Source organism: Bacillus rossius, chromosome 1 (assembly GCF_032445375.1).
Source record: "Bacillus rossius redtenbacheri isolate Brsri chromosome 1, Brsri_v3, whole genome shotgun sequence".
In the NCBI taxonomy this organism is placed as follows: domain Eukaryota; kingdom Metazoa; phylum Arthropoda; class Insecta; order Phasmatodea; family Bacillidae; genus Bacillus; species Bacillus rossius.
Genome location: NC_086330.1, coordinates 249782321 through 249808518, shown reverse-complemented (window position 1 = coordinate 249808518; position 26198 = coordinate 249782321). Strand labels below are relative to the sequence as shown.

Here is a 26198-nt window from a genome sequence, read left to right as displayed (position 1 = left end):
AATTACTGTCTGTATTTTTCAAAGTGTCTTGAGTTGTTCAAAAAAAAATCATAAAATAGTCCCTAACGTTGGCTTACACGTTGTGCGCCAAAAATTCTGAAGTGTTTTCAGAATTACTCTATGGAGTATATTCCCTAAAATGCCAATATCTATAATGTAAAATGTGGTCTAGTTGGGCGCCGTGAAAACTCTATAAAGTACTAGTGCTGTGATTGTGTATGTAGCACAACTACTAACCTCTACAGAATATTAACTAAAATATGTCTTGTTATGTTGATAGTGAAAATAAATTATTCTCAAGTTGTATGTACTGGTGTAGTTTGACTCAGTGTGAATACCAAACAATAAAATGTCGTATAATTCCTTAGCAGTATGTCTCCTTCTCTTTGGGTGTAAGTATTCTGACCTTAAAATCAACAAATATAAGTAGTGGGTTTAAAAGCATTAACTTCTCTATGACTGCTGATCTCAGTGTAATAAAAACTAATTATTCTTTCAAGACAATCCAAGCTAAATATTTCTGTCTATCTGGTTTAACATACACATGATATGTAAGTATGGTTATCAATCGGAAAAATAAAATATAATGAAACTTTAACTTTTTACTAGGGTCAAAATCATGGTTGTATGGGTGACAATACTCTTTTGCAACATATCCAACTGTAACATGAAAAGTGACAGAGTCAATGATTAGCAAGCAACATACAAATACCTTTGAGACAATTATTCATGTTTAAATAGGTTTTTCATTAAACAAAATTTCAATATCCGTTATACTTAAATGTCTTTCAGAACTAATTACGTTTTACGTAATTGTATCACTGAATAATAGTTTGGTTATCAGTCAATATTTTAAATATTATTGAAACACATTTTAACTGGCAAATTAGTCTTTTCTTTGTTTTTACTAGCTCAGTCTCTTTCGGTAGATCAAACTGTCTCAAGACTTCTGGACCTGGGGCTATTCTTTAAACATTCAAGACAATTAATGACTTTAACAGATTTTAACTTTGATATCGTACATATTACTGATCAATGTCAGTTAACCAGGTCCAGTATGTACAAGCTACAAGTCTTTACGTAGTTAAGTAGTATTAAGTTGTTTTGCGAGTTTCAAATTAGGTCTTGATCGTAAACATCATAGTTTAAGATATCTTGCCATTAAAATAGGACAGGTAACTTCTCGCTGTTCTTGTTAATTCGGGGATGGGGCAAACAAACCTCGTCGCGTCGTTACAATACCAAGAGGCTGTGGAAAACCTCTCCGAACCCCTGTCTCTCCTCCGATGTTGCTGGTTAGATCTCACTCTCCTCCGATGTCGCTGGTTGGGTCTCCGTCTCGATGCACCTCCTCTCGTGCTGCTTGTACTCCAGCAGGACTGGCGTCGGTCACCTGGAGTCGTCTAGAAGGATGATGTCCTCCGGTACACCGTCTACGATGCCGTCTACCGCTGTCGAACTCCTTCCATATCGAAGATTGATAGTCCTTTTCTTCGTTTCTTCTTAATTCGTCGTTGATCCAGTTCTATTTATGCTGTTAGTCAAAACTTATCGTCGTCGTCGATTCTTTAGTAGAGCTTCGAACATCGGTAACTACCTCTTCTTCATTGTGTAGTTCCGGTATTTATTATAAAATCATCAATTTCACGTAGATTCTAGCTATTCAGTCGTCGTACCAATGTTTTACGTGATATTCTTACATTCATTTATGACTAAATCACGGAGCTCTTTCTCTCTAATACTTCTCCCATGATAGTAGAACAGAAACTCCAGTTCCAATTTGTTTCAAACAGTCAAAGCTTTCTCTATTGAACACTCTCCGAAATCACACTGGAAATACTAAATTCTTTAAATAAAATCTATGCGCAGTCGAGCGTCCAATCACATATACTCTTTCCTCAGTAATGACCCAAAAACAATATTAAAAGGTGTAAGCTCATTTCCTATTCGTCGCCGTTTAACAAATGTTTGCAAAGACATTTCATAAAATTATTACTTAGATAAAACATGAAAATACTTAAAGAGTAAAACCAAATTGACCTGACCATAGAGATACAATACTGGTAAATATAATTCATAACAGGACTAAGACAAAGTCATAGAGGTAAGAAGTAAAATAATAAACATAAAATTCATTTCTATTGAGGGCTTCTCAAATATCTCTATAAGTTCATTAAGGAAAAAACCCACTAATCACGCAAAGAGGTTTTGAGGGACGCGTTTCTGCCCACACGCCATAAGCGAATGTGCTTTCACAAATTATGAAGAACAACTTTCCTCGAATTGTTTATATTTTTATTATGAATTATGTCCGCTCTTAATATGAGCAAAGTATTTCAATACATATTATGCATAATAAACACATAGATGTTGGCGTATAACTTGATTGAAATTCAATTTCCGTGCATTAACAAGTTCTGGTACCATTTCCCCGGGCACAATAATAACTTGCTAGTCACCGAGTGTATTAATCATTGTAGTCTGAAATAACACTTGTTCAGAAAATGACCTGAAATTGGGATGCCAGTTGTGCTCGCCGGCGAACGCAGATCGCATCGTCACCCTCGGCGCTGCGCAGTGTGTTCCGCATTAAAAGCCGTCTTTCTCATTTTGATTCTTCTGGACGCTATGTTGTCGTCGACCTTCTGGAGCCGCCGCCCACTGATAGCGGCGAGACACGGACTCTTAGATCGCGCGCGCCGCCACGAGGCCACGGTTGCAGTGGTTGTGTGTTCTGGCGGAAAGAGGTTCTCTAGAGTTCGTCTGAACAATCAAGCAATGCGAATGAAATGGAATGTCTTACGCTGCCCGCCACCGCCTCTGCAGATTACGTACGAACACGTCAGAACTAGTTGGCCGTCCAAACCAGTTTGATTCTTCAAATTTTATTGTGACATTAACGTGCTTGTTGTAGGTTAAGCAATAAGTCAGAACAATGGACGTAGAAAAATTAATTAGCCTTGCACATCTGTGGGATGTGCAAGAAAAAAAATTACAACAAAAATCTTTCTCGGCAGAAGTGGGATATAATTGCTGGAGAAAAGATCTTGACAGAGCATTTGATACTCTCATTTATGTCTCTTGCAGCCAGCAATCCGTCATATTCTGTTATTTCAGTACTCGTCAACAAATACATTAATATCGGACTTTCAATGAAATACGCATCTTCTATTGGTTCCAAATTCGCTGGTGGTACAAACAAACTGATATCAGAACACACCTGCATTGAAACCACTTTGTTCTGATTGACAAACATGAGCTATTTATTCTAAGGAATTCATTTTCGTCAGAACACGCATCAACTGTAAACTTTGGCTTAGGTGACCCCACCCACGCTAATTGACCTTATTGTCTTGTTTAACGGCTTTTAAAGTTATTGTTTGGTCTTAATGTGAACTTTACGGCCTTAAATCGGCGAAGCACCCGAAAGAGTGTAAAAAAATAAAGTGGAACCTATTCATCACTCATAAAAGTTACCGCTTCGTGGCAGAAAGCTAATGCACAATAAAACTACAGCCCGAGTATGCAGATAAAAATGGTGGCAAAAAATCGAAATGTCAATGGTAGACGTGAATTGTAGAACTATAGAGTTTTACATGAAAGTACATTATACCAAACCTGAAACCAAGATGTTTCAGTTCAAATTCGGTTGGTCATGTACAACGATAATTTCAGCAAATTGATTTGAAGTGTTTCTTAATAAAGCTAACACTCAAATTACGAGTAGTAATATTTGCTACTAAAATTTAACCATTTGTCGATGTGCTTAATAAACCAGATTAAAAAAATATTTATTTAACGTCCTACAGAGTTAGGACCGTGTCTTTAGAACGAGGGAATTTATTCGGTAGAAGTGTAACAAAAAATCTTGGCAAAAGGTTGGGACAATATATAAAGTATGAAATACGTTTATTCTAGAAGTTACCTCTACATTGTCAACAATTTTACATACATTTTGCTTGGCAATAGATACAACCTAATTGGAATGTTTTTTTTTAGTATTTAATTCATTTCTTCAGTAAAAAAAACTTTACGAGTTATAAACAGACTGCACAACTTAGCAAAAGCTTCGTAATAACACACAAAATAAACTTTTAGCTTTTATAATATAACTGGATGCGTAAACTGTACTCTTAATTCAATTTATCTTTACTTAAAGGAAGAATAATTATCAAAAACATGATTCGGTAGATGTACTGTAATGATTTTCTCATCCACCGGGCACCTATCAACATTTCCTGTAATCATTACAAGTTTTATCTAGGTAAATAGTAAAACGAATTTTCACTTATATCTATCAGTAGTATAGGTTAGCCGGAACTGGCACAGGGTCCAGGGTGTGGTGTCTGTGGTGTTTTCCGCCATCTTGGATTGTGACGTCACGGCAGCCATCTTGGAGGAGTGTAACGGGACAAGTTTGACCTTGACCTTTGACCCTCAAAATTCGCCAAAATTGGGCAAAAATTACCCAAAATTCCTCAAAAACCGTCAAAATTTACATTTCTGTGAAAAAAATTCCGCCAAAAATTCTCAAAAAATTCCACAATCCAAAAATTAGAATTTCGAAAAATCCTCAAAAATCGTTTTGCCCTAGAAAGAACCCAAATTCCTAAAAGCGGCTTAAAACTCCTAAGAGCTAGCCGCTCTAAGCCGCCGAGGTCATGACCGTGAAAACTAGGATGTCATGACAGCCATATTGGATGATGACGTCACCGTTGCAATTTCCGTTACGGCCGCCATCTTTAAAATCTTTATTTATTATCCGATTTTAATGAAATTTTTTTTAAAATTTATAAAAAAAAATTCAATTAATAAAAATTTAATAAAAAATATTTAAAAATCATACATTAACGACACGGAGCTCGGAGTCCTCAGTTCGAACCCGACGAGCGCAAAAAAAAAATAAAAATGGCGACCGATCCTTCCCCCGTGGTGACTTTTGGCAGACTGACTCCCACCACTTTTCTTAAAGCATATATATCCTCACCTAGTATGACGTCATGTCCGCCATCTTGTCTTCGTTGCTGGAGACCACCTACTTGTTTTCGTCGGCGAGAGTGCGCTGACGCCATGTTAGTTTAGTTCTTATCCGCTAGAGTGCAGTAATCATTTATTACTGTGACACCCGCCATCTTGAAATTTGGCCGCCATCTTGAAAATCCGTAATTATTTAGCTAGAAATTCGGGAAAAGTTCCAAAATTCATTAAATAAATCACTCATTAATTTACATATTGATTCGATGGTTCCCCGTCTTTGGTTCGATACCCGATCGACGCAATAATGTTTAATTTATGTAAAAAAATAATAATTTCAATAAACCATGTTAAACTTTCGTAAAGAGACTCTAAATCCTCTACTACCATCATCCTATCAGACATCAAGACTACCATATTGGAAATTCGTAATTAAAATGCTAGAGATTCGGGAAAAAGTTCAAAATTCATTAAATAAATTTGTAATCTATATACTGATTGATTAGTTTGAATAAGGTCCTTGGTTTGATCCCTAGCCGATACAAAACAACTTTAATTTAAAAAAATACCACAATAGCGACAGGTTTGAGAAAATAAAAACACCACAAGTTCTTTTAAAAAAATTTATTACATAAATTCAATACACTACTACAAGTACAAAAAAAAAACACTGACAAATTACCAAAAACTTTTGGATTCCTCGTTTCAAACAGTCTTCTTATTGTACGGACTAAGCCTTTTACATGACTTTAAATGTCTATCCGATCCGTTTATTACCTCAGCCAGAGACGGACTGAAGTTCATATCACTTATATAGTCTCATTAGCCGGTACAACACATGAGTCAAATCAATAACCATGTTCATTATACTCACACTTAACTTTCTCGGAGCATTTTTTATAATGAAGATGTAAGCTATCAAGACGTGAAATTAGTTTTTTGCACTTATTGCACTGAAATTGTATTCTTTTAACATTATTAGAACAACTGCTTCTTTAATGTCTGCGAGCATTTGAGGTGATAGTAAATGATGCGTCACAGTATTTGCACTGACGCAATGTACGCTCTTCATTAGTTGAAGAATCCATTGCTGACGATGAAACTTCGGATGATGGTGGTATCACGTCTGTTGAAATCTCCTCCAATGTTGACATCGACGTTGCACACGGGATCTGCTCCTTCTCCGTCGTAGCTGTCGTCAAGGTTCCCGTAGTCGATGGTACAACCTCCGAGTTCAACGTTAAAGACGGTAAAGATGCCATCGAGGTCTCAAGAACAGCTAATTGACACGACTTATGCACCAGAAGAAACAAACTAGGTGATCCTTACACCGCCGTAGTCAGAAACTAACTGAGCCTCCTGCTGTCTAGGACTCGCTTATATACATGCACCGTATGGAATAATACGCTAGTCAAATCAAGAACCATGTACAATAATACTAGAGTCATATCTACCAATTTAAAAAGAGGATCATTTGATCGAAAAAAAATTCGATCTCTCCAATATACGCCAGGCTCCAAGAGCTACAATTCTCGTCATCAGATCCATCTACATTTTGCTCCTATGCTTCAATTGACCATTAGCTGCAAGTGCTCCAACAGCTCCATCAGCTCCAACACGTAATGTACGCAATGTACGCGCAATACATGCAATTTACACGCAATAAATGTAATGATTACACAGTACACACAGGAAACGGAAAGTACACACAGTACACACACACAGGAAACGGAACGTACACACAGTACACACACACAGGAAACGGAACGTACACACAGTACACACAGGAAACGGAATGTACACACAGTACACACAGGAAACGGAACGGACACACAGTACACACAGGAAACGGAACGTACACACAGTACACACACACAGGAAACGGAACGTACACACAGTACACACAGGAAACGGAACGTATACACAGTACACACAGGAAACTGAACTTACACACAGTACACACAGGAAACGGAACGTACACACAGTACACACAGGAAACTAAACGTACACACAGTACACACAGGAAACTAAACGTACACACAGTACACACAGGAAACGGAACGTACACACAGTACACACAGTAAACGGAACGTACACACAGTACACACAGGAAACGGAACGTACACACAGTACACACAGAAAACGGAACGTACACACAGGAAACGGAACGTACACACAGTACACACAGGAAACGTAATGATCACACACATACAGTAACGGAAACACACACAGGCTTAGTTGGAAATCAGAATACAAGAAATAAAAACATTAAATTTTTACTTTCAATATGTTATTACTTCTCAACATTACACAAATACAAGTAAAAGAAGCCATTATTGTATGTAGCCATCTTTCCTCAGTTCTTTTAGTATGAAGGATATTTCTTTGATGCACCGATAGTTTCTTGCACAAAGCGAGCCATGTAGAAGTCTTAGCCGGTCAACAAATATGTTTGGATCTTTCCATGATGTGTAATCAATCTCTTCTACCACCATCTTACTTGCTTGTTTATTATAAATACTTTTAATATCACAATCGTCCCAGTGATCATAATAAGCATGACCAGATTTATTTATTATAACACGACGTTTCCATCGTTTCGGTCTCAGGACATCGCCACATTCTTCGATCTTGTCAGCTCTAGGTGCTGCATCACAGTCTATGTCTTTGTCAACAGCCTCAGAGTCACTGTAACAATCACTGTAGAAGACATCCTCTTCACCAAGATTACCGTATGAATTCGCTATCGATGATGTCGAAGTGTCTTCATCGTTTTCATGCTTCCTTTTTAGGAGTCCATCATTTTTACAAAGAATGGAGGATCTACTGAATATAGGCTTGAATGTATTCTCACTTTTCACGGTGTTGATACTTCCATTAGTTTCAGTCTTCCCGAAGCCATTAGTATCCTTCAATTTATGTTCTTCCTCACGATCGGGTGAGCTAATACCATCACGCTCAGGACAAGGAAAATTATTGGCATAATGCAGATCACTCTTCTTTAGTCTAGTGGATCCATCGGTGTCCTCTATGCCGTAAGTAGTCTTGACTTTACATGTTCTACCATGTATTTTTAAGCTGTCAATTCGTGTTAACAACCTGCTACAACGATTACAGCTTAACATGTTGCGTAGTGGGTTTCTAGCACAATCATTCTTCTCATGACGTCTAGCATTCCTTCTCATGACAAAATCCTTGCCACAGTATCTACAGCGGCTTCCTTCCGATTCAGCTATAGATAGCAAACCACGATCCATGGTAGCTTCTGTGACTATTGTTAGATACAAACTGTCAGTTTTCTCCAATTGGAACCATTTCTTAAATAGAGTTTTTGAAATATTTCATCAGCGAGAGTTAAGTTATCTAATGCAAAGCAAATTGATGCAAGTATTTCCGGCTGTCGTCAACAGATGGCGCCACGTGTTGCTTGCAGGTAAATAATATATATTTCATTAATGTGGGATGCGGAACGCTCACTATCGATCGCAAAGGGAGGTTGGCTTCGATAGTATCCAAGGAGAAAAAAGTTCGTCCTTCCTGCTAGTGCTTCTCAGATTTCTCACGGTCCGCCATCTTGGATTACGACGTCACGGTGGCCATCTTGGATGGGTGTGACCTTGACCTTTGACCGAAACCGCAGGAATGATCGCAAGCACACGGATTAACCATCAAAATATTGATAAGAATAATCAGAAGCACACGGAGAAAACCATCATAATATTGGCAAGAATAATCAGGAGCACACGGAGAAAACCCCCACAAGTTTTCTTTGATATCATTAAAATACAAAAAAAAAATTAATAAAAATTAAAAATAAAAACGAAAAAAAAAATTCAAACATTCTGGCTTGTACTAAAACTCTATCTTTGCTCAACAATGAGAAGTTCACAGGCTAGCAGAATGTTTGAATTTTTTTTTTTTCGTTTTTATTTTTAATTTTCTCAAACCTGTCGCTATTGTGGTATTTTTTAAAATTAAAGTTGTTTTGTATCGGCTAGGGATCAAACCAAGGACCTTATTCGATCTAATCAATCAGTATATAGATTACAAATTTATTTAATGAATTTTGAACTTTTTCCCGAATCTCTAGCATTTTAATTACGAATTTCCAATATGGTAGTCTTGATGTCTGATAGGATGATGGTAGTAGAGGATTTAGAGTCTCTTTACGAAAGTTTAACATGGTTTATTGAAATTATTATTTTTTTACATAAATTAAACATTATTGCGTCGATCGGGTATCGAACCAAAGACGGGGAACCATCGAATCAATATGTAAATTAATGAGTGATTTATTTAATGAATTTTGGAACTTTTCCCGAATTTCTAGCTAAATAATTACGGATTTTCAAGATGGCGGCCAAATTTCAAGATGGCGGGTGTCACAGTAATAAATGATTACTGCACTCTAGCGGATAAGAACTAAACTAACATGGCGTCAGCGCACTCTCACCGACGAAAACAAGATGGTGGTCTCTAGCAACGAAGACAAGATGGCGGACATGACGTCATACTAGGTGAGGATATATATGCTTTAAGAAAAGTGGTGGGAGTCAGTCTGCCAAAAGTCACCACGGGGGAAGGATCGGTCGCCATTTTTATTTTTTTTGCGCTCGTCGGGTTCGAACTGAGGACTCCGAGCTCCGTGTCGTTAATGTATGATTTTTAAATATTTTTTATTAAATTTTTATTAATTGATTTTTTTTATAAATTTTAAAAAAAATTTCATTAAAATCGGATAATAAATAAAGATTTTAAAGATGGCGGCCGTAACGGAAATTGCAACGGTGATGTCATCAACCAATATGGCTGTCATGACATCCTAGTTTTCATGGTCATGACCTCGGCGGCTTAGAGCGGCTAGCTCTTAGGAGTTTTAAGCCGCTTTTAGGAATTTGGGTTCTTTCTAGGGCAAAACGACTTTTGAGGATTTTTCGAAATTCTAATTTTTGGATTGTGGAATTTTTTGAGAATTTTTGGCGGAATTTTTTCACAGAAATGTAAATTTTGACGGTTTTTGAGGAATTTTGGGTAATTTTTGCCCAATTGTGGCGAATTTTGAGGGTCAAAGGTCAAGGTCAAACTTGTCCCGTTACGCTATGTCCCGTTACACTCCTCCAAGATGGCTTCCGTGACGTCACAATCCAAGATGGCGGAAAACACCACAGACACCACACCCTGGACCCTGTGCCAGTTCCGGCTAACCTATACTACTTCTATCTATAGTTTATTTTTTATTTGATAGCATAATATATTATCTTTTAAAGGTAATTATTTTAATCTTAACCTTGATTCAATGAAGATATTTGGAGTTTTTTTCGTCCAGAACTGTTTTGGACTTCAATGCAGTGAGGTTTTGCAGAGAGATAGATACCTGAGTATACGTTCTGAATCATTTTTAACAGTAATTGACTTAAAGCATTCGATAACTTTTTATAATTAGGAAAAAGCTTCCCTAATGATGGCAATGTCTACAGAAACGTCTAATATGATTTTTTCAAACTAGACGCGTTTAAAATTCACGTTTAAAATTAGTAAATTATTAAGGATTCAGTCAGCACTCAAATAAGAAAAGTAAAACGTTACAAATATACTTCCGATTAACATTTCAGGTTTCCTCCAAGGTGATCGAGCTTCGTCCTTCGTGACTAAAAGTTTAGCATTTTGCAATTGTTTGCATGTGACATACAGTTGATTTCCTTCGGGGCTTGCCGTCTCCGTCAATCATGTTCTCTGCTGCTGCTCCAACGCACGCCATACTTGACATCATATTTACATCACATGCATGCTCCATTAGAAGTATGTCGCTTACCTTATAACACAACCAAAATAATATTTTATAATGTTATTTATAATATGAATGAAATGCCTTGAAATAAGTTGCAGTGAGTTAAATCTTGCTTTAAATGCCGAAAAAAATTCAACTTAAAATATATTATTTTGAGTAACAACTAAACACAGAACTTTTAAGGCTTTTGCTGTTTGTTCCAAAAAGATTGTTTACTCTTGCGTGCTGAAGCATGTTACAGTCCAAGGATAAAAAGCGCATTAAAAAAGAAAATAATTAGAAAATAATAAAGTTTATATTTATTTGCTGTGCTGTTACTGTAACAGTGATGTCTTCAGAGCTCCGTAACAGTCACAGAAGATTGCATCCCAGGTAAAGTTTTTGCAGGCAATGACAGCTTCCAGGCCAAAATATGTCAATAAGTCCGGTGTTGCTTTCTTTGTCACGCTATTTTGTTTTTTTTCCTTCTTTGAATTGTTTTCACTTTTTGTGCTTTATTTTTTACTAAGTTTGGGACCACTATCATTTTTATTGGGTTAATATTTATTTTCAAATGCTATTTCACCGAAAAGTGTTTATTACTTTTATCTATGTTTACTGTTTGAATGCCTCCTTTAAATTTTATTCTCTGCACTTCTTAAAACTTTTATTATTTTTTAATCTTTGCTGACTCGACATCTGCGTGACTTAGTTTTGTATTGTGGTATTTAGTATTTTGTGTTATTGAATCCGTTATATTTTTAAAATATGTAAGGCGATAAAAAATTCAATTTAAATAAACAAGATGGTAATTCGTCAATGATGCTATTTAACGTAATAAAAAGTACATATTTTTAGTCGTTTGATTTTATCCATAAAAATGTATATACATTTTTAATTTGCTTAAACAACTTCATACTTCCTCTGCTAAACGATATTGCTGTTACTGAAAATTCAGGTGTTTCATGGGTAGTAATAACTCCGACATTCTTTGGAACTGGTTATTAATAAATTGGTTTGAAGCACGTTGTCATTTCAGGTTTTGTCGTTTCATTTGATGGTGGCAAGAACTCTGTTTAAGTAGTGTTTTTTCATTGCACCTCTCAAAGATCGTGGAATTCCTAATGGGATTCTATAACTTACCGAGAATGACATAACCTACACCACTGCGTGTAAACATGGGCGCGCCCTTGCAGATAACTGTGAAAGGGGATCGCGCCCCCAAGCTAAGACAGCTTGGTTCCTCACCTCCGCAGTTCGCGCTAACCGCAGCTTTGCTAACCCTGGCGGCGCACGGAGGCGCTAGAGGCTTACTGTCGCCCCGCGACCGCCTCTAGTTCCCCGGGCGGCGAGCTCTGCCGTGGAACACGCGTGTCATCTGAAGTGTGAAGTTAGCATCCCCAGGGACGCGCTGCAGCCTCGCGCGAAGCCTGGCTGCTGGCGGTGGGGAGTTACCCGGCGCCTCCACCAACAGTCACCAGCGCGGGGAAGCAGGAGACTGTGCACGGAATGGAACGTTACGTTTCGCTGCTACTAACTGTGTACAGTCAGTACTGTGTGACCGATCGGTAGCGAAAGTAAAAAAAAGCCAAATCAGATAGCATTATCTATTTTTTAGTTTAACTGGTATTACTGAAAGTATTTATTTATATACTAGTATGTATATGTAACTATTTTTTTCTCGAAAATAACCTTTAAGAGAGTTACTCAAGTATTCTGCTTGCTGGTTATCATATATTAACGGCCAACTACAATGTGTCTTATAAAATTATCATTTTTATGTAAGTTAATAAGGATATGCACCTTTTTTAAACCAGGGATTCAAAACTATGTACTTTCAAGAGGAGGAGGAACACTCCAACTGTATTTCTATCTGTTATTAGTTATAATAAAATATATAAATATATTTTTTGTTATTATACACTAACATAGCATTGTTGTCAAAACAAAAACATTTGATACATGAGTGATAGCGAAAAATGGCTGCATTGACCCCATGAATTAAATAATCACAAAACTTTTTGATTATGTGTGTCTATACGAGAGACAAACAAGTGATAAGTGGTCGATTCCAGGACTGGAGACTTCTTCTCTATGAGAGAGAAGCTTTGAGATTCTTACACATGATTGATTTAATGTAGCAAGTCTATGTAATCAATCCTGTACAGACATATCGTGATTTTTACATTTTAACGCAGCACCCATCAGCTGCAAGTCTTTAAAAATAAAACAAAAAAAATATTTATTTTATTGTTCTCGTCTGATTTATACTAACTTAGAACCAATTGGTGTTAATTTAGTGCTTATCGAAAATCTCCAACATTTCCCTAAGACCCCTCAGCCACACAAAGCACCTGTGATGTAGTCCCAACTCCACCTGGTTTTTTTAACTGTAGCCGGAGCTGTGTTGCACTGAAGGTGTAACGAGCCGGCTCCTGCAATCACAGTCAGACAAATAACCACGCGGGCTACACGATCTAGTCCAACACCAAAACTGAAACTTAGTGGCAGATAATATAGGCCTACATATGTTAAATGGGAACTGCCAATGGCACTCCCAAACATCTTCAACACTCACATTTTTGTATCGCATTGGGATTCTAATCCTGTTTAAGTGCACGAGAATAGGCCAATTGGGAAAAAGTGGTCACGAGGAAACCTAACCCGCAGGCAGGGATGCCTTTCGCTAGTAAAACCATCCAGGGACTCTTCGCTGCAGAAAACCAAAAAACTATTGCGACTCCACCACACCAGGACTCAACTTTCCACTACCTTTAAAGTAATTTACATTAAAATATTGGTATTAATACCCACATGCCTGGGTTCTCTGAAGCCATTACTTTCACTTGACAGCACACTGTTCCCAAGGCTACACTGAGTTATATCACAGTGTATATGATATTTAACTTAATTTGGCCACAATTATTGTATTTTTCGCAAAATGACCAAAAGTTCGCCATAATGTCTCAAAATTTAAATTGCTTTTGGAAAGGGGGGGGGGAGGTAATAAAATAAATTGTTAATAATATAAACAATCAAAAATTTCCATTTTCAAGGTAAAATTTCCCATAAAAAATTCAAACTTCTAAACTCCTCAAAGCGATTTTGCATTTAAAAGACCTAAATTTCCCCAAAGGAGTTGCTATTTCACATTTACCAGCCTCCAGTAAGCCTCTGGAAGGGACCTTTGACCTTGACCTTGAACCTGGCAACCATGGATTCCGCCATATTGATCTACGACGATACGTGCGCCACACTGAAAATCCGTAACTAATATTAAAAAAACAGAAAAATTAAAATTTTATAAAATATCTGAGTGAGTTATCAGTACTTGCCAATAATGTGGAAAAATCTAACCTTGGTAGGAGCAAAATTCGTGTGTTTTCATGTTACAAATAAACTTATAATACGAAATTAGGACACGAAATTAAAAGTAGAATTCTTAAAAATAATACCAGCGTGATAAAATACTAAAAGTTTTCATTTATAAAAAAAAAACTTTTCTTCTTTTTTAAAACTTAACTAATATTCTGTTTAACAAGATGGTACTATTGATATCTCAAGGCTAGCCAAACAACAGAAGTACCGAACGCGTCGATTTAATAGCCTCAGCGCTGAACCTGTGACATTTCCCCCTTGACCGGAATTATCATTGCCTGCGTTTTTAAGGGTATACTTCTTTAGGCATATTGAGGGTGAAGTGTCGCGAATTTCGGGGATGAACTATGTTTGTTAGTGTGCCACAGTAAACTTAATGATTGTGAACCTATAGTATAGTACATTTAATAATATTGAATAGTCAAAACATGATAAAATCACAATTTTTTAAAATACTTACAATTTATTAGCGAAGAAAATTGTGTTTGAAAAAACGCAATTTAGCAAAGAAAATTGTGTTTAAACAAACATGGCATCAGGGATATTTGACTTTTTGTTGGTTCTCTAAAGCATTACGAACGAGGCGCAATCATAAAGTATGTTTCGAACCAAAATTTTCACTACAATATATATATTTAAACCAAATTAATCTGAAACACCTTAAAACATATATTATAACACTAACTATATTAATGTGTATATTTTATTTTGCTTAAACGACAGAAATCCGACAATAAATACGTCCTATGAACAAACCATCAACTCATTGAACTGATTCAACATTCAAGATTTAACAGTAAAAATTCATCACTAATTTTTTTCATTCAACATGGCATCGAATATATGTAGGATAGCAATTTTCTGTGTCTGTACAGTATCACAAGCGTTGCCTTATCTCTACATTTCAATGTTAACTTAGGAATGTCAAAACGATAATGATTATTATTGAAGTTAAACTTTTTTAGGCGCTTTATGAAAAAAAATAGTGAGAGAGCATTTTGACGATGCGCGCGCACCATGCAACAAAATTTTAAGATGATAAAAAAACTACAAACAAATAAACATTATATTGTACTTTTTAATCGGATCACATTGGTGATTGATATTGTATACTGGTCCATTTAATTTCAAACAATAATTTATTGGAAATATTAGGATAGAAATTCTGCTTTTCAACTTTTTCAAGTGTATTTTAAAATGTATTTATATAAGTGAGGTTATGTTTCCGTATGTATAACATCGTCAGGTTGCTTGGAAGCTTCTATTGTCGCTGTCGGGGAGTATCCATGGAAGGTTTAGTAGTCTCTCGGCCGTTTTCATGGGAGTGTTTGTCAGTTCATGTTCCCGTATGTTAAAATTATTATTGAATAAAAAATTAAAATTAATAAATTATTGTTGTGAAAAAGACATTCTGTAGGTTCTGCGCACTTTGGCTAATGAACTGTAGTTTAGACTCCTCCCTAGCAACATTTTGTTGCTTGAAGGTGGCTTGGTTAAAAATTGTCACCCCGAAGATCTGAAGTAGTGAGCTATAAAAATGTTTGAATTTAGTAACACATTTTTCTTGGCATTTTAAAGTTTATTCGTTTTAAATTTTTTACTTCAAATTTAAATTTAAACAAAAATGTAGTAATGGTTCTTAGAAATATTTGAATAGTTCAAAATCGAAAGAACTGTTAATTTTTCCACCTCTATCATAGCGCAATTACAATAATTACCTTACAGATATGTTTACATGTTACACTAACTATTGAATGAAAATATGTTTCCAGTTGGTGTGTCTTTGCATAAATGCTGATATATTTCAGATAACGGAAGCAATTTTATAAAATGCTTTTATTGTAATGAAAGAAATCCACGCGAGACAAAATAGTGACATGTGTGCTGTAACGGTGCTCATTAATATATTTGAAACCAAACGGTACACGGTAATACTTAGTGTTGTTTTATCATTACAAGACAAAAAATATATATGAAGGCAATATCTCAAATGCTGGTGTTATTTTTGTGAGAATTTAAAAGAGAACCAGAGTTTTGTACAAAATAAAATATAATGAAATTTATTATTTAAATAGCAATAACAATCTAATTTGAAAGAGGTAAGATGTAGTAAATTACAGGGAAATATGAGCCACATAACGTAGTGTTAGTCTGTATCCTGGCGCCTGAGCTGATCAAAGGCCGCCTCAAGCTGAACGTTTGTGACCACCATATTTGAACTGAATACCAATGGACAGCAGTTCTCACGTATAAACATACCAGATAATACCTTAACGTCGCTCGTTTTAGTTTACATCAGTTTTCGTCGCCTGCAATGCAGTATGTATAGCCAGTGGCGAAACTTGTTCAGTTTTAAAACTAACATTTAATGCTGCATCCTAGATTCATGGTGTCATTTTATACTTAATATTAACCTATTCAAAACGGTGTTGGACCATCCTCCATCTTCTTAATATATAGTATTTTTACGCTGGTTTCCAAATCACCTTACAGTGTATCCTCTGGAGGTAAAGCGTTAAATTCGTTATATCTTTTTTTATGCTTGGTGAGTTTCCCCAAGAGGCCTAGTCATCCATGTTTACAATAAAGAAGACACTTTTGAGATACCTTTAATGAGACTAGGGTTAAGGTACCTCATCAATATCTTCCCTCCAGAGCCTGACTTACATAACACTGATGCATTTCCTTCTGATGCCTCACTGGTTGGAATGAATACCAGCTCATGCACGGATGTATTTTAGTAATTTTATTTTGTCTGGTTCGTAGTTGTCACTTAACTATCTAAACTGACAAAAAAAGGCATGTAAATAAAATCTTTTTCCATACATTTTGGGCAGGTAGAATAAATATAATTTGACACACTTATGGCAGTAAAGGGATTTCCAAATTTAATTGCTCCAGCTTTATATTCTCCAGCAAAATATTTATTTTAATCTAACATTATCATATATAATCATATATATAGCCACACGTGCGACTCTTATCACTCACTCACTTATCCGTTCAAATTCTAACTCACTTACAGATAAGCTGGAGACTTGGCATTTTGCAGGCTCGTAGATCTTGGTCCACAACTGACGGGAATATTACAAATTTTTAAACATATATTTAGTAAAAATATTAAAAATTTCTATGTACTTTGAAAGTTAGTGTCGGCCATGTTTGGTGGTCCACTGTGGCCAGTCTGACGTATGAAAATACTGATTACACCGTCGTATCGTATTTGGCAATATTTTTAATTTTGAACCCGTAATTTTTGTCGAATCTCATTGATTATTTGAAGTTATACTTCTTTAGTCTTGTTATGAAGAAAATGTCATTATTTTTTATTATGACAATAAATTATAATATAATGTATTAAAGTATAGTTTTACTATTATTTAGTTTATTTTGGCCGACAGATACGCTTTATACACCACCCCTGATGTTCACAAAAGTTAATTTATAAACGGAGGAATCATGCGGGATTGCTATCTTTTTTATATTTCTGAGAAGTGCCCATATAGCAGCACCGTGTTTACACAGTTCCGTTCCAATTGACTTCAGTTCCATTTACGAAATCACTCCTGCCATATGCCGTATACCCCAAAGTAAGATGTATGCACATCGAAAAATATTTAAAATACTATTTGTAAAAATATTTATTAAAAACGAATACATGGTACATACAGTCAAGGTACTTGGAATCCTTGGTTTGAACCTGATGAGGGCATTCGTTGGAAAATGGCGATGGCTCCTTCCTCCAAGGAGACTACCAGAGGCTGATCTGCCATCGCGAATGCCAAGTAATGTTTATTTTGTCAACCAGGATGACGTTAACACGACTATCTTGGGTCCTACATTTTCTTTCCGCTTCTAGAGTGAGCTGTCGCCATTTGGTTTATCTTTTACCCGCTATAGTTACGTAGTGTCAATCACCAGACAGTCATCTGTAGCGTCCGTCATCTGATCCGCCAACTTGGCTGCCATATCAAAAATTTTAATTATCAACCAATAATTTCGGGGAAAAATAAAAAAACAACTTAAAAAATATCACCTCTTAATATATTGATTGATTCCGTAAATTCCTGTCCACGGTTTGTTCCTTTGCTGAAACGAGCTAATGCATTTCCTATGAGACTACAGCTTGAAGTCTTGTTGGCTTGCCTTCGTCTTCTACAAGCGCATTCCTTCCTGATATTTTGTTGGTTAGGAACTAGAGCATGCTTGAGCATGCTTGTGTCGCCTGCAGGCGCACTACCGTCACCAACGTCATATTTTATACTAGGCTGTAAGTCGCCTAAGGCACCCGTTGAAGGAGAATACAGCAAACAATTTAATTTAATGTACATTAATTTTTTATTACAAATAAAATATATTTTAACAATGTGAAAATGAAAATTATAGCTTATAAATATATATATTTATATGCATTTATATGAGAAAAATATTTGATAAAATTAATAAATAAAGTGCATCTATTGTATTTAACAATAATTTTAGCAGCAAGACAATAAAAGAAGAATATAATACAAAAATTCAGATGGACGTAACTACAAAAATGCAAATCTGCCAAAACATCGTTCGGGCATACAAAAATATATACATATGCGACAAAAACCAACGGTATTCTAATAAACTTCAATGAAATAAGCATATTTACAAAATAAAAACAAAGATTTTTGAAAGGTCATAGGTACAAAAGATTTCCAGTGACGCCAAATTATATTTATAAAAAGGCAAAAATTTTTCACCTTTTTTCTTTCAGAGCTAAACTTTCTGAGGATTTTTTTCTTAAGGCAACACTTTAATTTATTAACTAAAGCGTGTTCCACGTATTTAGCTTTATTTCTAATGTTGCTCTATTATTACACTTCCATTTCCTATTTTATACACATCTCTATGGAGTAGGCTAATATTTGTGCTTCATGATACGCTTGTCTCCAACGTATACATTACCCTTTAACGTCACAGAGTCAGTGAGTCAGTGATGAGCGTGATTATAATATACTAGCTGCAGTACCCGGCGTTGCCCGGGCTGAACACAGGGTGATATATAGTCCGCGAGTTAAAGCAAAATTGATAGCGCTTTATGACAGTGTGGTGGACAGAGAAAAATTACACACAATTACTGTTTGTATGTCTACGACCTATGATGTTCTGTTTAACCATGCATGGCGATTGTTTGAATGGTGTAGGAGTCGATGCGCTGTTGCACCATATAGCAACGAATTAAAAAAAAAAAAATGGAAAGCATAAAAACCTCTTCCATTAGAAAACACTTCGAAATGCCAACTTTCATGGCTATCAGTTAAACGGTGTTGGAGTTTATCGACGTCATACATACCAAAATTAAATTATATATATTTCTTTTTTTCGAGAAAAAAGACGCTACTCTCAACTATTTCAATGAATAATTCTGCTTAAGACACAAAATTCGCGGGGTTAAGAACTTCATTCACATATTTTTGTGAAGTCTTACTACCCATTATTTTTACACGCTTTACATTAGCTTCACCCTCCCTCTCTTTTCTATGGTTTGTTTGTATGTTTGTTTGTATGTTTGTTTGTATGTTTGTAACTGACTCCTTTGGGTACGATTTTGACCCACTTTAAACGGCTAGATTTCATTCAAACTTTGTAGATTTGTCGAGGACCGATGACAATACACTAATTTGATAAGATTATTCCATTATTCAATTTGCAAAATAAGATTTTTGTCAATTTATATAATTTCACAAGAAAGAGTTCGCACATACGCAAAATGGTTTTCTTTACAATGTGCGAACTCTTTTCTTTCAGTATGTCTTTGGCGCGATATAAACAAAGCCTACTAAATATTGTGACATTTAATTAAATGAAAAGTGAGAATGGGTTATGTTTATTGTGAGCAATATACTTTCTTGAAGAGAATATTATCTATATTTGTAAAAATATATAAAAAAAACCTGAAATAAGGGCTTTAAATGTTGTTTCTTTCGTTAAATAGAGAAACACAATTACGTCTTTGTTTCATTTTACCAATTAACCAAGATTGAAACATTATTATAAAACAACATTTTCTGCAAATACTTCACGAAACATGGAAAAATTGAAGTTTGATTTTGCTGTGAAACCAACAGCAGATGGGAAATCAAACACCATTATGCGTAACCTCAATAGCTACACCTGATGGGCAGATTTTTGAAATTCCACTCGAACACCAACCTGCAAATCTACACCAGCAGTTACAAATACTCCAAACTATGCCAAGGTCAATAACTCATTAAATAAAATACATCAAACACGGAAAATATGGATAAGTTTGACAAATGATATATCAAAAACATATTTGGATAGAGAGCAAAACTTTCAGTTTAAGTATTTTTACCTGGAAAAAATTGAGGAAATAATTTTTAAAATAAGCTTAAAACAATAATGAATGAAAAATACTAGTATTATTGTGAAAAAGGCGTGGGGTGCTTTGTATCATATTTATCGTACATCGAGCGCCCGATGGTAGAGAAGCCGACAGGTCAACGGAAGGTTCTGGGTTCGAATCCCAGTCCGGTCTATCCGAATTTTTCTCACGTATTGTATACACTCTCATTGAGCAGGTCCTTTCCTCATCCTTTATCAATCCTTATCCTTCCCAAAATTCCTGTTACGTAAATGTGGAACGCTTCACGTAATAATCCGTAACTCCCATCCTTTCCTGCTTCACAGCATTAATTTCGTACAGTATGTAAGACTGGTCGATATCACTTGTTCGTCAATAACCTTATACTATTAAGTCTCACTGTATATAATGATAACGTTAAAATTTTTGAATGGCTTTTAAAATCGAGATTTGACTATCAATACAGCTACACATTAATAATTTATAAAATAATTACAGTTACTTATAGTTATCACGGAATTAATAGTAGATTAGAACAAATAACAGTTTAAAAAATAAAAAAAACACGCTTTGATAAATAAACAAAACTAAAAAGTAAAAAATAAATAAGAGTTCAAAAAAACTTAAAAAACACGCTGTTATAGAATATCCAACTAAAAAATAGAAAATAAATTTTAATAAATTTAATTTAAAAATAGTGTAAAATAAAAGAAAAATGTATTTTATTTACAAAAAAGCGTGGGGTGCTTTTTAATATATTATCAAAATGATAATCCTTCTACTCATATATGTCAGTTAAATAATTATAATTATTGACACCATGCACCCCACGGTTTTTTTAAATAAAATATTTTTTTTTATTTTACACTATTTTTAAATTAAATTTATTAAAATTTATTTTCTATTTTTTAGTTGGATTTTATATAAAAGCGTGTTTTTTAGTTTTTTTAAACTCTTATTTATTCTGAAATAGCTTTGCTGCAGTCACAAAATTCGCGGTGGTTGTAGAATATTATGTCGTAATGAACCTGTTACCCCGACGTTTGTGGGTATAATTCAGACTCACCCCATATGTATGAGTTCATATACTTCAAGCTACGTTATGTCTGAACATATATATATTTTTAAAATCTGTATAAGTTAAATGCTGGTTGAATGGCTGTAGACACATGAAAGACTACTGCAACAGCGAGGAAGGGAAGTCACCGGAGCAGCAAAGATACAGAGCTTATTCACAGCACTTCAGCTTGGCAGGATGACCCGGAACAAGTAATTTTGTCACCGAAAAATTGTGTAAAATGAGTTAAGCTGCATTGTATAGTCATAAACGTACAAGTTTTAATATTCAAGTGGAATTGAGATAAAAGGGAATGCTGATATCTTTCTTCATCCCGTAGACTTGGTCCGAAGGAAATATCTTGTTCCACTGCTGAGAGCTCTCTGAGCCGCGCGGGAGGTTGAGGGGGGGGGGGGGGGGGGGGCAGAAGAGGAGGAAACGAAGATGCGAAAAAGGAGGAAAACCAACCTAAATTCCATTCCTCGACTCTTTTTACCAAAAAAACGTAGGCGTAAAGTTCTAGAAACCAATCTTATAAGTTGCAAGGCAAAAATAACACAAATTAAGATGTCGGCTGTATAAACAATAGAGAGAAATAATAAAATTGAGTTCTACTGATGGTTAAAAAAAAGTCTATTAAAGAAAAATGGAATTTAAAAAAAAATGAACGTAAATCCGATACGAATAACTTAATAAAAACGCGAAGTGAGAAAATGAACCGTGAAAAGGGGATTAGTATAATTGCTAGAGAAGAATCTCTAGCCCGTTCGTTTTGCCTGGTCGCCTCTGGACTTCTCTTCTGTCCGAACCAGTCTCGGCTGGAGCTGTGGGTCTGATTGCAAACACTCCCCTGTCTGTATGGGGGGGGGGGGGCAGCTATTGCACTGACCCTGCTCGTGTGTAGCTGCAGGCACGTCATCTCTCGTGGTCACTCAGCGTCTCTCTCTGCAGGCGGATGGCAAGCTGTTGCCAGCATCTAGCAGTTGCTACGCCTACTTCATTAATATCAACAATCATTTATGTGTACCAATCTGACAGATAATAATTCTTTAAATGTACCGTTTCAAGTCTGCGTATTATTTTTACTCATTCTGTGTCCGTTCTTATCATTATTTTTTAAAATAAATTTAGACAACTTACACACTGAACATTGATGTCTTATTAAATGCAGCTACTTAGTTCCTGGTTCTATTTACGCATTTCCTTGTTACAATTCTAGCTTTAACTCTTGGAGCGCGCCTATAATTTCTGGAAAATAGTTGCTTTGAAAGTTAATTAATTTTCATTTCAACCTCATATCAGTAGTTGCACTTCTGTAATTTAACGATGATTATGGTAAATATGAAGTCTACCTTTATAAATGTATACAAAATATATTAAAAATATTTTATGTTAAAATGTAAGCAAAAGTCCTGGCATATTGTGGAAAGGTAACCACAAAAAAAAAGATAACTTTTATTTTACAATATAAATAGTTACTGGATACTTTATTTTTTAGTTAGTTTTATAAGTGAATGTTTAAACATTTTTTTTTGCATTTTTTATGATTGATCTCTTTTTCGTTCAATGCAGCCTACTGCACCGTTCCTCTACCCCTATTGGCTCAGGCCTTGTCATCAAGTCGGTGTTGGCTAACACAGGGAGATATATTGACCACGAGTTTAAGCAAAATGGATAGCGCCTTATGACAGTGTCGTGGACATAGAGAAATGACACACAATTGCTATTCGTATTTCTATGACCTGTGAGAAAAAAAATATATGTATATATTTATTTATGTCTATCACCTATTTTTTCTGTTTATGTATGGCGATCGGTTGAACGATTTAGAATTTGATGCACTGCAGCGCCATCTAGTGAAGAGTTATAACAAAATGGATATCGTGAAAATATTCAACGAGATAAAACATTTATGTATATTAATTTTCATGGATATCGGTGTATAATAATATACAAATATATAGTGGGGATAAGATATAGTAAGATTTCTGCGTAAGGAAACGTAAAAATTAAATTTTGATTTTCTGCGTTCCTAGCAAAAATACAACTTCAAAAAGGAACTTTTTTACGAAGAAATTCGTACTAAGTGCCTGCTAGTTTTACAATTTTTACGCTAAGCTGTATTTATGCAAAACTTAAATATATATATATATATATATATTTAACCTTTGCACTATACCTATAAATAATAAAATACAAAAAAATAACATAGGTTTTGTCATCAAGGCAGCTCTTTAAGATGTTTTTAATCTGTTTAATTTTTAGTTTTAGGAATATATCTTAAAATGGCTGTATTAAAATTTTTTTCTTAAACCAAAAGCCCAAAAGCTGCTATAAAAACAGCGACAAATGTAACGGGAGAACCATCATTCTTGTTTTGGTTAAGTAAAGAAATTTTCGCACATATTATCTGGGCAAGAAACTTTATCTTTGGATCACGAAAATCAATTAATAAATGACCTAACGCGTAGGACTACCTTTAATTATAAGGCCACCTTCAGGCACATACCGTTAAAGCGAAACAGCAAGAGCATAAAGTGACTGAGCGCAGAACTAAGTTGTGCAACGAAACCACGCGTCAAGGGAGCGGTAATGTTTGTGTGCCTCTGAGCCCGCTACAAAACTACAAACATGGCGGTGGGGGCAGAGACGGGCTCCGGTGTCACGGATCAGTTGGTGGAGCACGCTCACTAACTTGTCCGCCATCTTGATTTGGAAATAACGCTTTCGTAATATCGGACGATGTCATGGCTGTCATATTGTATGGAATTTGCCTTTGAAATATACATTCACCCCAGCCGCCATTTTGAATCAGCATCATATGTCCACTTTTTTTTTTAAATTTAGAGACAGACATTTCAACTTTCACAATATTGGATGTAAATGAAGTAATAAGCCAAATGGACTTTAGAGTACTCGGTTCGGAACCTACGAGTTCCAAGTATTAATTTATATAAAAATAAACAAAATTGTTTTAAAATAATTTAGTAAGTTAGAAATCAGTTAGAGAAAGTTATATAATCTATTCACGGAGTATTCACTTTTTATATTTAATATTATTAGTTGATTAAAAAGTGGCACTAACTACCATGCGATTCAACTCGAGACAGTTGAAATTCTCACGTTAACAGATCCGCAGACTGAATGTTGTGAACCCCCTCAGCCACAAACCAGACATGCAGCTGGTCTTGGCTGTGTGGTATGTACTGTATGTCTGAATGCTGCCAGCGAGCCACTAGGTCCTTGCTGCACGGCGCGAGCAGAGCAGACTGTAGTCTGTCTGCGAGTGCAGGCGTCACAAGCAAAGTTACTGCTGTTAAATACGTACATCCGGGACATTTCTCACCTTGCAGTGCAAAATAAGTTTTTAAAATAAAATTTCAATTTTAAGAAAAAAAAAAGTAAATTCATTCGTTTGTTACCTGTTCCATTCCTACAAAATGATGCCTCGCATAACTGTTATAACAAATCACAACAAATAATATTATCAAAAGTCTACTTTATAAATTTGGCATAGGTGTTCACTAACTATTCAGATCAATAATGGTTATATATCTGGGTAAAAACTCTGAACGAATGTTATCTTTTTACGCATAAGTGGAGAGTGTGAATCACGTTAGAGAACTTAGTTGAATCGATTTACGTCTTAGGAATTAATCTGTTTAATATTGGTGGAATGAATAAATACACTACTTTAAAACTTGGAAGAACAAACTACAGCTCATTGAACCCATGGAATATCTTAGCCTATGGTTTGTATATCAGTTTTACCGATGAATCAAATATAATATGGGCTACTTTGTAATAGATTTCCAGAATCAAATTATTTTGCTGTTTGTCTGGTTTTAAATTTTTGTATTGTCAGGTTGAAATTTACTTTGGCAAGAAAAATGTCTAAAATTTTGGATAAAAACTGCTGGATGAAACTTTTTCTACATTACAATTATTTTTATACATTTTTGGGTAGTATAGTTTATTTATATCATTATAAATATCGGCTCTCTGACTGACTGTTTCTGTTGGGTTTGTTTCAGGTGAGTGATTGGTGTTTACATCCTGAGCTGTATTCCTTGACATGACAATGCCCTGAGGGTTGTAAGTGTTCGCTGAAACTGGGTGAGTGTGAATTGTTAATGATTTTTTTATATATTTCTATAACTTCCTTCAACAGGTCGATTACAAATGGAAGGTATCAAATCCACCCCACTTTTTTATTGTCTTCGAATGTGTAAGAATCGTCAATATTCATAACATCATAAACAACGTACTTACATGAAAAAAGTTTTTATCTTCCTTAAAATTATTTTTATGAAGTTCAATAAAATGAGTTTACTTGGCATTAATTTGCATAGTTTTTTATTAACGCAACGGTAGCTTCTAAAATATAGTTGGTTTGCCAGCACTTGAGTAATTTATAACTCAGTACTCCTAGTTGGAATCATGCTGAGGGCCTCGTCTCTCGCCAGAAAAGCGATCTCGGGCTACAAAAACCCCAGTGATGTCATAGCTGGCCATCATGTCTGAGGCTGGGTTCGCAATTCAAACACAAGCGAGTGCATAGCAGACTATTCACATAACCTGTGCACAGGATCTGTGCGTAATCGGTCAACAATAACATTTTTATTTGTTGGTAGTAATAGTATATAAATATTTTGTGTGTGATT

At 35.4% G+C, this 26198-nt stretch overlaps 1 protein-coding gene across 1 annotated transcript in view; it reads left to right on the top strand.

Moving 5' to 3' along the window:
• The window catches only part of LOC134527126 (uncharacterized), a 173197-nt gene extending 147432 nt beyond the window's left edge, over positions 1-25765 (top strand). The window contains exon 3 of the mRNA XM_063359514.1: positions 25569-25765. Within this exon, the coding sequence (XP_063215584.1) occupies positions 25569-25613 (45 nt within the window). The 3' untranslated portion in view covers positions 25614-25765. The remainder of the gene's footprint in view (positions 1-25568) is intronic.
• The last annotated feature ends 433 nt before the right edge of the window (positions 25766-26198 follow it).